Source organism: Perognathus longimembris, chromosome 20 (genome assembly GCF_023159225.1).
Source record: "Perognathus longimembris pacificus isolate PPM17 chromosome 20, ASM2315922v1, whole genome shotgun sequence".
NCBI lineage: Eukaryota > Metazoa > Chordata > Mammalia > Rodentia > Heteromyidae > Perognathus > Perognathus longimembris.
The window spans coordinates 17,777,795-17,791,071 of record NC_063180.1 but is presented as its reverse complement, the minus strand read 5'-3'; the positions used below and the strand labels follow the sequence as shown (position 1 = coordinate 17,791,071).

General features: G+C 60.8%; 1 protein-coding gene and 1 long non-coding RNA gene across 3 annotated transcripts in view; one reads left to right on the top strand and one right to left on the bottom strand.

The window, feature by feature from the left end:
* Positions 1 to 13,277, bottom strand: part of Actn4 (actinin alpha 4) — a 53,375-nt gene that overhangs the window by 3,826 nt on the left and 36,272 nt on the right. Inside the window, exons 2-12 of one of the 2 annotated variants that reach the window (XM_048330112.1) lie at positions 13,114 to 13,228; positions 12,849 to 12,968; positions 10,078 to 10,164; positions 9,717 to 9,804; positions 8,001 to 8,079; positions 7,157 to 7,238; positions 5,472 to 5,557; positions 3,773 to 3,865; positions 3,093 to 3,323; positions 2,694 to 2,841; positions 898 to 1,048 (exon numbers count right to left, since the gene is read on the bottom strand). In XM_048330112.1, coding sequence (XP_048186069.1) covers positions 898 to 1,048; positions 2,694 to 2,841; positions 3,093 to 3,323; positions 3,773 to 3,865; positions 5,472 to 5,557; positions 7,157 to 7,238; positions 8,001 to 8,079; positions 9,717 to 9,804; positions 10,078 to 10,164; positions 12,849 to 12,968; positions 13,114 to 13,228 — 1,280 coding nt within the window. Of the gene's footprint in view, positions 1 to 897; positions 1,049 to 2,693; positions 2,842 to 3,092; positions 3,324 to 3,772; positions 3,866 to 5,471; positions 5,558 to 6,447; positions 6,534 to 7,156; positions 7,239 to 8,000; positions 8,080 to 9,716; positions 9,805 to 10,077; positions 10,165 to 12,848; positions 12,969 to 13,113; positions 13,229 to 13,277 lie in introns of both variants that reach the window. The other variant, XM_048330111.1, reaches the window with a different exon arrangement.
* LOC125339040 lies at positions 17 to 12,115 on the top strand. Its single transcript, XR_007208386.1, has 3 exons — positions 17 to 28; positions 6,085 to 6,088; positions 11,900 to 12,115. It is a non-coding gene; the product is annotated as an uncharacterized LOC125339040 (long non-coding RNA).

The following is a 13,277-nucleotide window of genomic DNA, read 5'->3' as shown; positions in this document are numbered from 1 at the left end:
GCAGGACAGATGGACGGCAGTGAGCCCGGTGGCACCCAATGCTCTGGGGGGCCCCAGGACATGGTGGATCTACTCAGACTCAGGGAGCTGGCCCCAGAACAGAAGGCCGAGCAGGGGCAGCGGGTGCCCGGGGCCTGCAGCCCATGGTGCTCTTCCTAGGGAACGCGCCTCCTCCCTGAGACTGGGATGCTCTGCCTGCACCAGCCGAGAGGGCCCTGCCTCCCGGACAGCAGGCCGTGGGCCTTGAAGGCTCGGAAGGGAAAGCAGGCGGCAAAGCTGGTGAGCCGATGGACCAGCGGCAGGTCCTGGCAGTGGGGCAGAGCAGGCAAGGGCTGGGCAGGAGACACTTCTACTCTAACTGGGTGATCTTAGACCAGGCCCTTGACCTCTCTGTGCCTCAGTTTCCCCATGTGACAAAGGTTGTTGTGGGGATTAAGTGATCTTTAATGCTTGGTGGGGAGGCCCAGCAGGCTGTGGGCCTCTGGGAGTCCTGCAGGCAGGGGCAAGTGGGGCAGGAGGAAGCGGCCCTGCCCTGGGACCAGCGCCTTGCACAAGGGCAGAACACTGGGGTGTCTATGGAAAGGGCATCTCCAGCCATGGATCCTATTTTAGAGCAGCCAGCTATTTTGGGAAGGCTGGTGCGTTTTCCATAAAGTAATGGCTGGGGCCTCCTCTGCCCTGGGCCCCCGCCCCGGCCCCGCAGGACTGAGGCCCCATTGACGGCTCAGGGGCGCCTGTACTAACTGTGCCCAAGCTTATCTGCCCGGGGCGGGGCGGGGCTAAACCCGGCCAGGCGGAACAATGGGTGCCTTGTGTGGCTGTGGGAGCTGACCCCCCCTCAGGCTCTCCCTCGGGTCTGGCAGCAGGTGGAGGGAGGGGTGCCGTGCCCACACGCACTTGAGTTCCTGGGCAATGGCAGCGATCTGCTCCACACGGTCCTGGTGCGCGGCCAGGTCGCTCTCGAAGGCCTCGTGCTTGCGGATGAGCGCTTTGATGTCGGACAGAGTGGCCGTCTCGTAGTCCCGGTGCTTCAGCATCGCCTCCTTCCCTGGGGGGCAGAAGGGCCCATGGACAACAGCACAGCACCCACAGGGCTGTCCAACCACAGGGGATCCTAGACAATTCTGGAACCTTCTTTCTTGCCCTTCAGGAAATCTCTCGTGTGTGTGCTGGTTCTGGGGCTTGAACTGGGGGCTGGGATGCTGTCCCTGAGCTTTGTGCTTGAGTCTAGTGCTGCGCTAACACTTGGCTCCAGCTCCACTCGTGGCTTTCTGGTGCTTCATGCAGGTGAGGTCTTGTGTTGTGAATGGAGAAGACACACTGGAGTTGGCAGGCCTGAACTCAACTTGTGTTCTAACCCGAGTGTGCTTTGTCAGTGTGCCATCAGAACAGGACTTTGGCATGGTGGCAGGGAAGCTAAGACATGGTTTGTAGAGGGCAGCAATGGGAGGCAGGGTGGGCCCCGGCGGGCCAGGAGAGGGGCAGCTGTGCCCCCCCCTGCCCCCAGCATGGCGGCTGCGCTATGCAGTCCCTGGCCTTCTCTGTGGGAGCTGTGGGCAGGGCAGGTGGGGCCTTTGAAGGCACACACACTGTCATTAGTCCTGGAGCCGCGCTAATTACACACCAGAGCAAACGCTCACGGCCCTGCTGGGAGCAGGGGAGGGCCAGGCCAATGGCCAGCAGAGCTCAAGCTCCTCTCGGGGCCTGGTTCTGAGGGGCCCTCGAACCCTTCCGAAGAGCAGCTCCGCTCTCCCTCAGCCATGCCCAGAGCCCCAGCCCCTCGTCCCTGAGACGAGGTGGGCAACAGTACCTTGCAGCACTGGACTGTCACTGGGGTGATATTTAAGGTGGGCAGGGAACCAGCACCCTCCTCCGCTCAGCCACCCACAGGAGGTGTGGTTCAGGATCGTGCTGGAGTAGGGAGACCGCCTGGGGGCCCCCAACTCAGCAGCTGTGCTCTGCCCTCTGGAAGTGTCTTCCTGGTGCCTGGGGGGCCCGGGCAGAGCCTCCCCGGAGGGGACTCCCCAGGGGAGTGGACAGGGACACAGGGTTCCCCTTACTCTGAGATGGGCACAGACACAATGATGCCCTTGGGTCCCAGGGCTCTGACAAGAAAAGCAAAAATCTGCCACCTGAGAGCTCCCTGCAGGGACCCCAGGACAGATGTGGAATTAAGCAGCTAAATGCCAGCCTGTTCCCCCACAAGATGGCACCACTGCCAACGCAGGTCCTGGCACAGGCAGGCCCCTCCCGGGCCTGTGGTGCAGGAAGCCACAATGAGTGCGCAAGGAAGGCGCCGGCAGGGGGCAGGGGCAGTGGGTGGTGAGGAGGGAGGCCGCCAGGAGCACAGGCCGGGGCTATGCAGGGCTCTGGGTTTGAACTCAGGCCTCCCCGGAGCCACACCTGCCTGGAGGTGGCTCTAGCTTTCCCAGGCAGTGGCCGTGTCCTAAGGGTATTTGGCCCCTGGAGCTTCATGGGACAGAGGACTAGGGAGGGGGGACAGCACTGCCGTTTCAGGACACGGGCAGGGCATGGGCACGTTTCAGGACATGGGCTGCCAGGGTGTGCCCTCTGCAGGTGGGGCAGTGGAGGCTGACAACAGCCAGGATGGGGCCTCAGAGGCGAACGGAGGGCTGTCTGGGGCAGGACGGGACCCCGAGGAGGCCTGGCACAGAGAGCAAGTGGGGGCGCACCATCAGTCCAGGCTTCGTGGATGGAGGCCTTCTGCCGGAACTTCTCGGCCAGGTGGTCGAGCCGCTCCAGCCTGCGGATCTCGTTCAGGAGCCACTCCTCGTAGCCCTTCTCCGCCTGCTCCAGGTGCTGCCAGCCGTTGTTGATGTCCTGGGGGGCAGGGGGAGGGGGGACGGGACAGGACACGGGGCTCTCAGGTGAGGCAGTCCTGACACTAAGTGGATGGATGGATGGTGTGGACGAGGCTCTGGGCATTAGGGACATCTGTCCAGGTCACACAGTCCCCATCCTGGTGAGTGAGGAGCCCAAACCCCAGTGGACCACACGAGCCAAGTTGAGCTTGGGGTGTTCTTGCGTGTGGAGGGGGTGGGGGAGTGAGGCCCGGCCCCGCGGCTGCTCACCGACACCATCCTGCCCTCGGAGGGCATGAAGGCCGGCCGGTTGCTGAGGCGCAGCTTGGTCTGCAGCGTGTTGAAGTTGATCTCCAGCTGGCACTTCTCCTGCACCTTGGGCGGCTTGTGCACGCGCCGGTAGTCGCGGAAGTCCTCCAGCTTCTGCTGCATCTCTTGGATGGTCTTCTGGGGCACCCGGTCCTCCAGCCAGGGGATGGTGCGGCGGATCCACTCCAGCAGCTGTGGGCCCGAGAAGCCGGGGTGGCACTGGCACGGGTGCTCGGCACACTGCCGGGGCTGGCCCCTGCCCAAGGGCCCCTTCGGGGGGCTCCCGCTCCCTAACCCACCGGGACCTCACAGTCTGGACTTGTGGGGATGTGGCCCCCCTCCCCGTGGCTGTTGGTTCCACGAGGTCTGGCTGACAGAGCTGGAGGCTCAGGGACTGTGAGTGGCACCAGGCCCACAGCCTGCCACAAAGCGTCTGTGAGCCGCCAAACCTTAGCCGAGGAGCTAGTGGTTCAGGAGGAGAAATGGCTGTCCTATCGCCAGTGCGCAGCCCCAAGCCAGCTAGCGTGACGACTACCAGGCTGACCCTCTGCCTTCTGAAGCCAAACTGATAGGCCACCCAGGCGCCGGGTCCAACTGCAGGGTGGCTGCTGTGCGTGTGTGCTTGTGCGTGTGACACTCACGTCACTGGCCAGCCGCTCGTAGTCTTCCATCAAGTGCTCGTTCTCCTGGTTGACAGCCAGCACCTTGCAGATCCGGTTGGCGGCGGTCTCAGCCTGGAGCAGAGGCAAAAAGTCAGGGCTGCCGGGGGCTGGCGACCCTCACTCCTGACCAACACGACCCTCAAAAGCAGAGTCCACACCAGCGCCCCAGGGAAGGGACAGACAGGAAGAGCAGCTGCCCTTCACAGAGCCAGGGAGGCCTCCCACATCACGTCCTGGTGGGTAGGAGGGGCGCTGCAGCATGGGTGCTGGCGCCCTAAGCGTGCTGCATGCCCAGCCTTCACGGCGGGGGTGCCCCTTCAGGAGCTGGGGGGCACACGGGGGAGTGGGGGGCAGGGAGCCAGCCCTGTCCACACGTACAGGGAGCAGCCTGCAGGTGGTGAGGTGTGGGGGTCACACAGCAGACCAGGTACCTTTCAGGAAGCACAGAAAGGGTCCCAGAGGAGTTGGAACAGCAACAGAACAGGAACAGAAATAGTGAGGAGGGTCTACAGCGACGGGGAGGAAAACCAGAGGCTCGGGAGCTGGCACTGTCGCCGCCAGCCACACACCACACGGGGATAAGCGGGGGCGGGGAGGGGGGCACAGCCAGGCACAGGCGGCACCACTGCCGGCACGCGCAGGGGGCGTGAACCAGGGGCATCACAGGGGTCAGCGCCTGACCCCCAACTGCACAGATGACCCCAGGTCCGTGTGTCCACTCAAGTCCCAGACCTCCAGCTAACAACTTGGTGAGCAACTGCTTTAGTGACTAGAAACCAACTATGGGCAGAAACAAAGGCCCGGAGAACATGCTCTGATGTCACAGGGGAAACAACAGAGCAAGGCTGTCCTCCAAGGCAAAGCTGTAGCACTCTGCTCCCCAAGGAGGCCCGCTTCCTGAAGGCTGGCCTTCTGTGCCCAAATCTCCCCACACTCCAAGCTGGGCTTTCCTCATGGGTACCTGCACCCACCCACAACCCCCCAGAGGTCCTTGAGGCCTCCATTCCCAAGGTCAGCCCAAGCACAGGGGACACTTCAGGCAGGAAAACAGTCTGTGCAAGCAGAGGCCTGAAGGGAGTGAGAGCAATGCGGCCTCGCTGTTAGTCAGGGATCATGGCAAGGAACCTTCTAGTGCCAGTCCCCACTCAGCCTTCCTCCCTGTGTGCACTCAGGCCCTCCCTGTTCCTGCCTGGTGAAGTGGCGACAGCCTGGAGCCATGCTGGTTCCTGAGCTGGTGGGCAGTGCCCTCTGCTGGCAGCTCCAACACTGGAACCCGGGGCTGACAGGACCCCGCTCCCCACGCAGGGCTGGCCACACCCAGAGTGAGGCTGCCCAGGGCCACACAGAAAGCCACCATGGGGGAGACTGGGAGGCCACACTACTGTTTCAAGAATGGCCCCTGGGCTCTGCGAACCTGACTTTCCTTTCCTTCTCCAAGGGGGGCGGAGCCACCCTGCTGGGCTCATATTTAACCCCTTCCTTCACATGCTGGCCAGCAGGAAATGTGACCAGCTTTGGGGGGGGGGGGGCTGCCAAGCTGGACCCTGGGGCACACCCCTGCTGGTAAGAGGAGAGCCAGGACTTCGAGCATAAACAGACAGACGGAGGGTGGGGATGCCAGGTGACAGCGGGCAAGTGTGCGAGGCACAGCAGCGTGGGGTCCGCTGCCCCAGCTCACCTTCTGGGCCCCCGAGAAAGCGTGGTAGAAGCAGGACACGTAAGTCATGATGGCCTTCTCATCTGGCCTCAGAGTGCCCACAATATCTGTGCAGAGAGAGAGAGAGAAAGAGAGAGAGGCAGGAGAGAGTGAAAGACGCAGGAGGCGGGCGGGCGGCGGCCCGAGGCTCATGCAGGAGGATAGCGCTTGCTCGGGACTGGAAGCCAGCCCCACTCAGGCCTGGGTGCGCACGCTGCCCTGCCATGGGGGGCAAATGAGGGACAGGGCTCTGAATGCGGGGCCTCCTCTTCCACCAGACTCGCTGCGCCCATGCCTCTATAAGCAGGCTAGGAGTCAGACTCACACTGACGGCTGGTTCCTGTTTTCTTTCTCTGAAAACAAGTAGGATCACCTCACAGGTAGCATCCACCCTCAGACAAAATCCCTTGACACTTGTAATCTCAGCACTCAGGTGGCTAAAGCACAATCACAGTTTAAGGCCACCTAGGCTACATACATAGAGAGCCACTGCCTCAAACAATAATCAGTCACCCCCCCCCCCCCCCCAGCCAGCAAACCTCAAGGTCCTGAGGCCCTTTGGGTGTGACACAATCTGATCACTTCCCAGCCGGAGCTGCGTGTGTCCTGATCCTCTCCTGACTCCTAACTCAGGGCCTCTGCACTTGCCCCAATCGTCATCTGGCCACTTCCCCTGTCCTCCACTGCCTTGTTATTCCATGGAACAGCTATGTGCAAGGAGCTCGCTTGCCTTGCGCCTAACCATATGCCCATCCGTGACCCATGCCTGGCACTAAGTGGGGGCTGCACAGACACAGGGTGCAAAGGGGGCCAGTGCGCTGCCCAGGAGCGAGGGGGGGTGGCTTCCAGTCGGAGAGAGCCACTGCCGTCTGCAAGAGAAATGAGGTGAGCCAGGAGGCGAGCGCAGCGGCGGCATTGGGCAGTGGCGGCGAGGAGGGCCTGCCTCCGTGCCCGGTACCTTCTGCGCTCCCGAAAAGGCATGGTAGAAGCTGGACACATAGGTCATTATGGCCTTCTCGTCGGGCCGGGCCGTGTTCACGATGTCTGCAAGTGAACAACAAGGGTTAAACCGCCCGAGCGGGGGTGGGGCAGGCGTAGGCTCAGCCAGGCCTGGAGAGGGACCTCGTGGCACCTGTGTGGCCGGGCTCGGCCACCCCCTCCCCCTTCCCCAAGGCCCGGGCCAGCAGGGGCTGTGGGAACGGCTGCTTCCTTTCCCAGAGGGCGGCCTCCAGGGGCTCCACACAGTGAACTCCGAGGCCACAGGAGGCCGGAGCCACGGTCACGGCTGGGGGAAGGGGTGCTGGCTGGGAAACGGAGAAAATCCGGAAAAGGAAAAGAAAAAAAAGCACACCACATTCTACTCTGGCAGGCAGGGTGGGGAGAGTGGGTGCCAGCCCGCCCAGACCACCTTGCCAAGGTCCCGGCCTCCGCCCCAGAGAGCTGGGCCTTCAGGAGCTCCCGTCCATGCCCGCAGCCGGCAAGGCAGGCCCGGGTGGTCCCTGCTAGGGCTCCCGGGGTGACAGGCCTGGCCCCGTCCACCCAGGTCCATTGGGCTTGTCATGCTGGCTCTGTGGGCTGTGCGGCGACCCCGGATCTCATGGGGGCCACAGGCGGAGCCTCGGAGAGCCTCGGGCATGGGACATGACGAAGCGGAAGCAACCACTCACCCTCTGCGTCCAGCATCTTAGGGATGTCCAGGTACTTCTCGGCCACCTCAAAGGCATTGTTCAGATTGGTGACCGGGTCATCCTGGGAGAATAGGGAAACAGAAGGCCATCAGCAGGGGGCAGGGGGCAGAGGGCAGAGGGTAGGCCGGGGAGGCATTCTTAGGAGTGCTCAGCCACATGTGCGCTGGGCAGGAAGGAGGAGGGCACACCTCAGTGGATGCAATTCCTACCCAAGTGGAGCTAGCTAGGGACCTTCTCTTCTTAAGAAAATACACAATTTCTAATCACCCACAGACTTCATATGAACCCCCCTTCCCTGGAACCCGTCTGAGAGCACCCCCATTCCTCCACCAAGACCAGCACCAGCTCCCTGTGGGCTCCTCACTACCCACTCCCACTTCCAGCCATGCCACACTCCCACTCCCATGGGGCTAGAGCGGGCCAGGCCTGCGCCTTTCCTGACCCCGCCAGCTCAGGGCACCAGGGGCACCCTCCTTTTACAGCGGCACCTCCGCCCTAGGGCAGCTACTCCACAGTGGCCCAGACAAGGTGCCTGACCTTGGGTGGCTGGTTGCTTTGGACACAGCCCCTTGCCTTAGCTATAAGGCCAGGAGCTCCCAGAGGGCAGGGTTGGGTCAGCTCCCACCCCGCCACTTGGGGAGAATCTTCTAGAATCCACAAGGTCAACAAAGGAGAACTAGAGGGCCCACAGGTCAGGCTGTGAAATAGGCCTGGCTGGTTGCAAGACCCACGAGGGGAGGCGGAAGTGCCCCAGGGAGGGCCGTGGGCCAGGCACAGCCTGAGGAGGCCAGCAGTGGAGGCTGGGGGCCGAGGAGACGCGCACCTTTCTCAGCTTGTCATACTCGATGAGCTCGGGTCTGTGGCGGTGGATGAGGGCGTTGAAGGCCAGGCCATCCTTCCAGCTGGAGGGGAAAGGCAGAGGTGACGAGGGCCATGTTTGGCATGCGGCAGGCACTGCTGGAACAGCTGTGAGCGTGACCTGCCGCCACCTAGCCTGGGGCCATGATCCTGGGCTGCCCCGAAGGCCGGGAATGTACAACAGGGCAGTCAGCAGTTACTAAGTAACCATGAGACCCAGGCAGTGACAAGCCGGTGAGACTGCTGGAATGACAAGGCCTGGCTGGTGACGTAGCACCCAGGGTGACCTCCCCCAAGGCCTGGTCCCGAGGCTACATGGGGCCCGGATGTGGTGCAGCCTCAGGGTCTCAGGAAGAATCCGGCCCCATCAAGTCACACCTTCCTGGTGACAAAGGGCCAGCTGCCTGGAGTCGCTGGCTCAGTTACTTCCGACCCAGCTCTGCTCTGGCAGCTTTGCATGGCGCCTCTACAGGTCTGGAGGTAGGGAAGGGCTGCACCCCCACTTGTGGAAGCAGCGGGCAGTCTATGGGGCTCCGGACTCAATGGTAAGCGAGTGTGTGGCCAGGTGACCAGTGACTACTCAGGAGGCTGAGATCTGAGGGTTGTGGTTTGAAGCCAGCTGGAACAGGAAAAGCCCATAACACTCTTATCTCCAATCAACCAGCAAAAAGCCGGCCGGAAGCAGAGCTGTGGCTCTAGTGGTAGAGCACCAGCCTAGAGCTCAAAAGACTAAGGATGGTGACCAGGCCCTGGGTTCTTGTACCAGAACAGGCACCAAAAAAAATCAAGTGCAGTAAGCCACGGTGGCAGCAAAGGAGACGCAGAGCTGAGTGCGGATCCCTGGCCCCACAGGGCCGTGCCATGCCGCCTGACCCAAGTGTCATCTCCTCGCCTCTGCCCCAGACACAGATGATAAAGGGTGCTGCCTGCCGCTGCGCAAAGGGCATCTGAAAGCACTCCCTTCCTCACCACCAGCAAACATGAAGGATCAGGCTGTGGCCAGCCCAGGAAAAAGCTAGAGATCTGATAACAAGCTGGGCACAGTGGTGAGTGCCTGTGATTCCAGCTACTCAGGAGGCACAAGTGGGAGGACCGCAGTCCCACTCCAGTCCACAGTGCCCATTCTAGCTGAGAAACTAGAAGCAAAGGACTGGGGAATGGCTCGGGTGGTAGGTGCCTTGCCCAGGAGGCTGAGTTCAATACCCAACCAAAACAACAACAAAGAGATCATCTCTTGGAGCCTACACTCAAGGCTGCAATTAGGGCTGGGAATGGGGCTTAGCGGTAAAGTGCTTGCCTAGCATGCAGGAAGCCCTGGGTTCGATTCCTCAGCACCACATAAACAGAAAAAGCCACAATTGGGCTGTGGCTCAAGCAGTACAGTGCTAGCCTTGAGCAAAAAGAAGCCAGGGACAGTGCCCAGGCCCTGAGTCTAAGCCCTAGGAATGGGAAAAAAAATAAATAAAAAGAATTCTGCAATCAACCCAAGAGAACTGGGGAGGCAACCATGCGCTGTGAATGGCAGAAGACTAGGGGAATGCCTCTGGCACCCAGCGTGGACCCTGGGAGCCGCGAGGTCCTGCTCACCTTGGCGGGTGTGGGCCCGGCATCAATGCCATGTGAAGGCTGCTAGGTAAGGGACTCACGACACAGGCAGGAATGTAGGTGCGGGTGGCCCTACCTGATGTGGAAGTTCTGCACGTTGACATTCTTGTACGGGGCTGTCTTCCTCTGGCACCACAGCAGAAGCCCTTCCTTGGCGGAGGTCTCTGCAAGGCACATCCAAGGCCAGTGAGGCTGGCTCAACAAAAGACCATGCTGAGCCCAGACAGAACACAACACACGGTCCAGCCCCAAGGCCACCAAGGACCTGATGAAGGAGCCCGCCGTTAGCCACACTGCACTGGCAATGGAGGCCTGGCCTCATCTCCTCACAGGGGAGGGGCTCTGTGGGAGAGGTGGGCTGCTGGTGTGGGGGGCCTCTGAGCAGGCAGCCCAAAGAGGGAAGAAATGAGGCTGAGAGTAGAAGGCGCCAGTCTCACCTTCCACAGAGATGTCCTGAATGGCAAAGCGGAGGATGATGGTCCAGATCATGCCCAGGGTCATCTTTGCATTGCCGTCCACGATCTCTGCATGCGGGGAAGGACGGAGGGAGGGCAGGCGGTTAGCCTCTGGGCTGCCAAGGGCTCACCACATACCCACAGGCGTGACCTGTCAGCTCACAGCTGTGGTGGGGCGCAGTTCTGCTTTTGTATGAGCAGTGCCACCCTCGGGGTGAAGATGGCCTCTCGTCTCTGAATGCTCAGTGTCCAGGCCACACTGGTTTAGGGATCCGCCATTTCTGACACCTGCCCACTGCCCCTGGCCATGCCGCTGCAGTCTCCCCAGAGCCCACCACAGCTGCATAGCAGCTGGGGCGTCCGTCTGGCACCCCTGACAGAAGGCCTCCAAGGCCCGAGGCCGGCCCCAGGTGATCGGGCCTTGCCAGTGCCCATCAATCTTTCAGCTGCAGCCTGTGGGTAATTTGTTCTTTTTTGTGTATTGTGCGCTAGCACTGGGGCTTTGGCCTCTACAACTTGAACCAATCCTCCACTTTTGGCTTTTTGCTGGTTAAATGGAGTTCAGAGTATCAAGTCTGCTCAGACTAGTTTTAAAACTCAATCCTCAGCTCTCAGCCCCCTGAGCAGCAAGAATTATAGGCATGAGCCACTGGTGCCAGCTTTCCTTTGAGATAAGGCATTGCTCTGTGGCCAGGTGGGCCCGGAATGTGGGTGCCTCAGACTCCCAAGCAAGTGCTGGGATTATAGGTGTGTACCGCCAAGTCTGGCTGAGCTAGGATCTCCCTTGTTTTGAGACCTCGTACCTCGGTGTACCCACAAAGGGTGGCTTGCCTCCTTCCCTCCAATGGCTAAGCCTTCTCCCCGAATCTCAGCTTCCTCAGGACCTGCCTAAAGAATCCACCTCGCACCCAGCCTGCCCCTCCGACGGCAGGCTGCCCTCAGGCGAGCACACCAACCAGGCGGTGGAGGAAAGTGTGGGAGATGACCAGAGGGCTCAGGAGAAAAGACAAGTTCTGAGCTCCCCGACATTTGAGAACGGACTCCAATCAAGGTCAGGCTTCTTTTGGAAGTAGTTTCAGCCTGCAGCCAAGGGGAAGGGGAGGACCTGGCCCTGGCCTGGTCCTGTCCCAAGATCCAGGGCCCCAGACCTGAGTAGAGGCAGTTTGCCAGTCCTCCACACCACAACCCTAGGCACGGGCGGGCGAGGAGGAAAGCTCTCCACAGCTGCTCCTTAGACCTGTGGCTGTACCCTCATCTCCTCACCTCTGCACAATGAAGTGGGGGGGGGGGGGGAGGGCTGCTGCCAGGCCAAGGGGGAGGGCCCTCAGGGCTCTGAAGCCCAGAGGCTCTGGGACATTGCGCTCTGGTCTGCCAGGGCCCGGCAGGCTCAGGGACTGGGACAAAGCCAATTCAGGCATGAACAGGGAACATTTTCAAATGAGTTTTTCTCTAATGAAGCTGGGTCTGCCCTGGGTCAGTCCTCTGACCCTTTCATATTTACAGACCAGCACTGGACAAAACAAACGCGGCTGTGAGAAGCAGAAGGCTGGAATGGAGCCCGGAGGAGGGGGCGCGGGCAGGGACAGGAAACCCCTGGGCCTGACTCTCAAACACCAGCTACCTCGACCACGGCTGTGAGGCTTGGCACCCCTCCTCGGAGAGGTCCTGGGCCAGGGAAAGGCCTTGGAGTGCAGTGCTGGCCAAATTCTTGGGGCCCTGTCATTAGCAGCAATTAGTTTTCTTTGTTTTTCTAAAAGCTAGGACAACAAGGATGTCAGGGCAAGAAACTGTGCTGACTAATGAGCAGTGCTCTGGGCTCCATCAGGCCTCAGCTCGCCAGAGGCGCCTGAGAACTGAACCCGGGCCCCAAGGAGGGCTTGGGGAGGGAGGACCTCGAGTGTCCACTCAGGGAGGCCAAGCTGGGGCCTGTGTGGCCTGGGCAAAGTCCCAGTGCTGCCCTGAAGCCTTGTTCACCTTGTCCCTGGAGCCCCTCTGGCCACCCACAGACGAGGCAGGGAAGGGCAGCGGGGCCCTGGTGTGGACAGGAAGTCCAGCACAGTATGAGAAGTCAGAGCCACTGTCCCCCAGCTCCATGGCTGTGCCTCCCACTGGGACTGCATTCTTAGTCTGTGTGTTTCCCTTTTTCTTTCGTTTTTGTGGAGTCAGTCATGGGGTTTGAACTCTGGGCCTGGGAACTGTCCCTGAGCTCTTCAGCTCAAGCCTAGCACCCTACCATTTGAGCCACAGCGCCAATTCCTCGGTTTTAATTTTGTGAGGCAGTGTCCCACTGTGTAGCACAGGCCAGGTGTGAACTCACAATCCTCAGAGTGCTGAGTTCACAGGTCTGCACCATCACAGTCAGCTCTTGCTCTACTGGGTTTCGTGCATGCACCTGCACGTACGTGCGCGCGCGTTTGTGTGTGTGTGTTACTAGGGTTTAAGCCTAGGCCCTCAAACTTGCTGGGATGGTGCTCTACCACCTGAGCTATGCCTTCAGCCTAGCCTTTGGCCAGTATTTTTTTTTTGGGAGGGTGGGGGAGCTGGTGGTGGGGTTTCATGGATTTTTCTGCCTGGGCTGGCTTTAAACCTCTATATCTCAGCCCCTGGAGTAGCTAGGTCTCTGCAGGTATAAGCCCCAGGTACCCAGTTCAGGCGACATTTGTCTGAGTTGGCTCAGTGTCTGATTTATCAAGGATAGTCATCATGGTGGAGGGGTTTGGGGAGCAGGGACCACCTGCCGATGCATGGCTCACCTTCAGCCCCAATGGAGACTAGCTTAACCCCCTTGCTCGCGATGAAGTCCAGCGCTTTGTTCACGTTGTTGATCTTGTGCACTCTCATCTTGCCTCGCTCAGGCTTGGGTAACCGCTCCCCTGAGACACACACGGAGAAAAGAGGGAGACAGGAGCCTTAGTGTGTGCCCCGATCTCCAAGCCCGGCCCTACCCAAAGCACCCCCCCAGTAGCAAGAGGGCGGCACAGCCCAGGCTAGGCTGGGCAGGGCAGCTCAGCGCCTCACCTGAGATGACCTCCAGGAGCAGCATGAGCTTGAGCCCATCTCGGAAGTCTTCGTCGATGTTCTCGATCTGTGTGCCTGCCTTCCTCAGGTGCGAGTTGCACCATGCTGTGAAGGTCTGGGGAGGAGAGTGTGGCAGACCAGGGTCAGCTGGCGGCCAGGGTCTC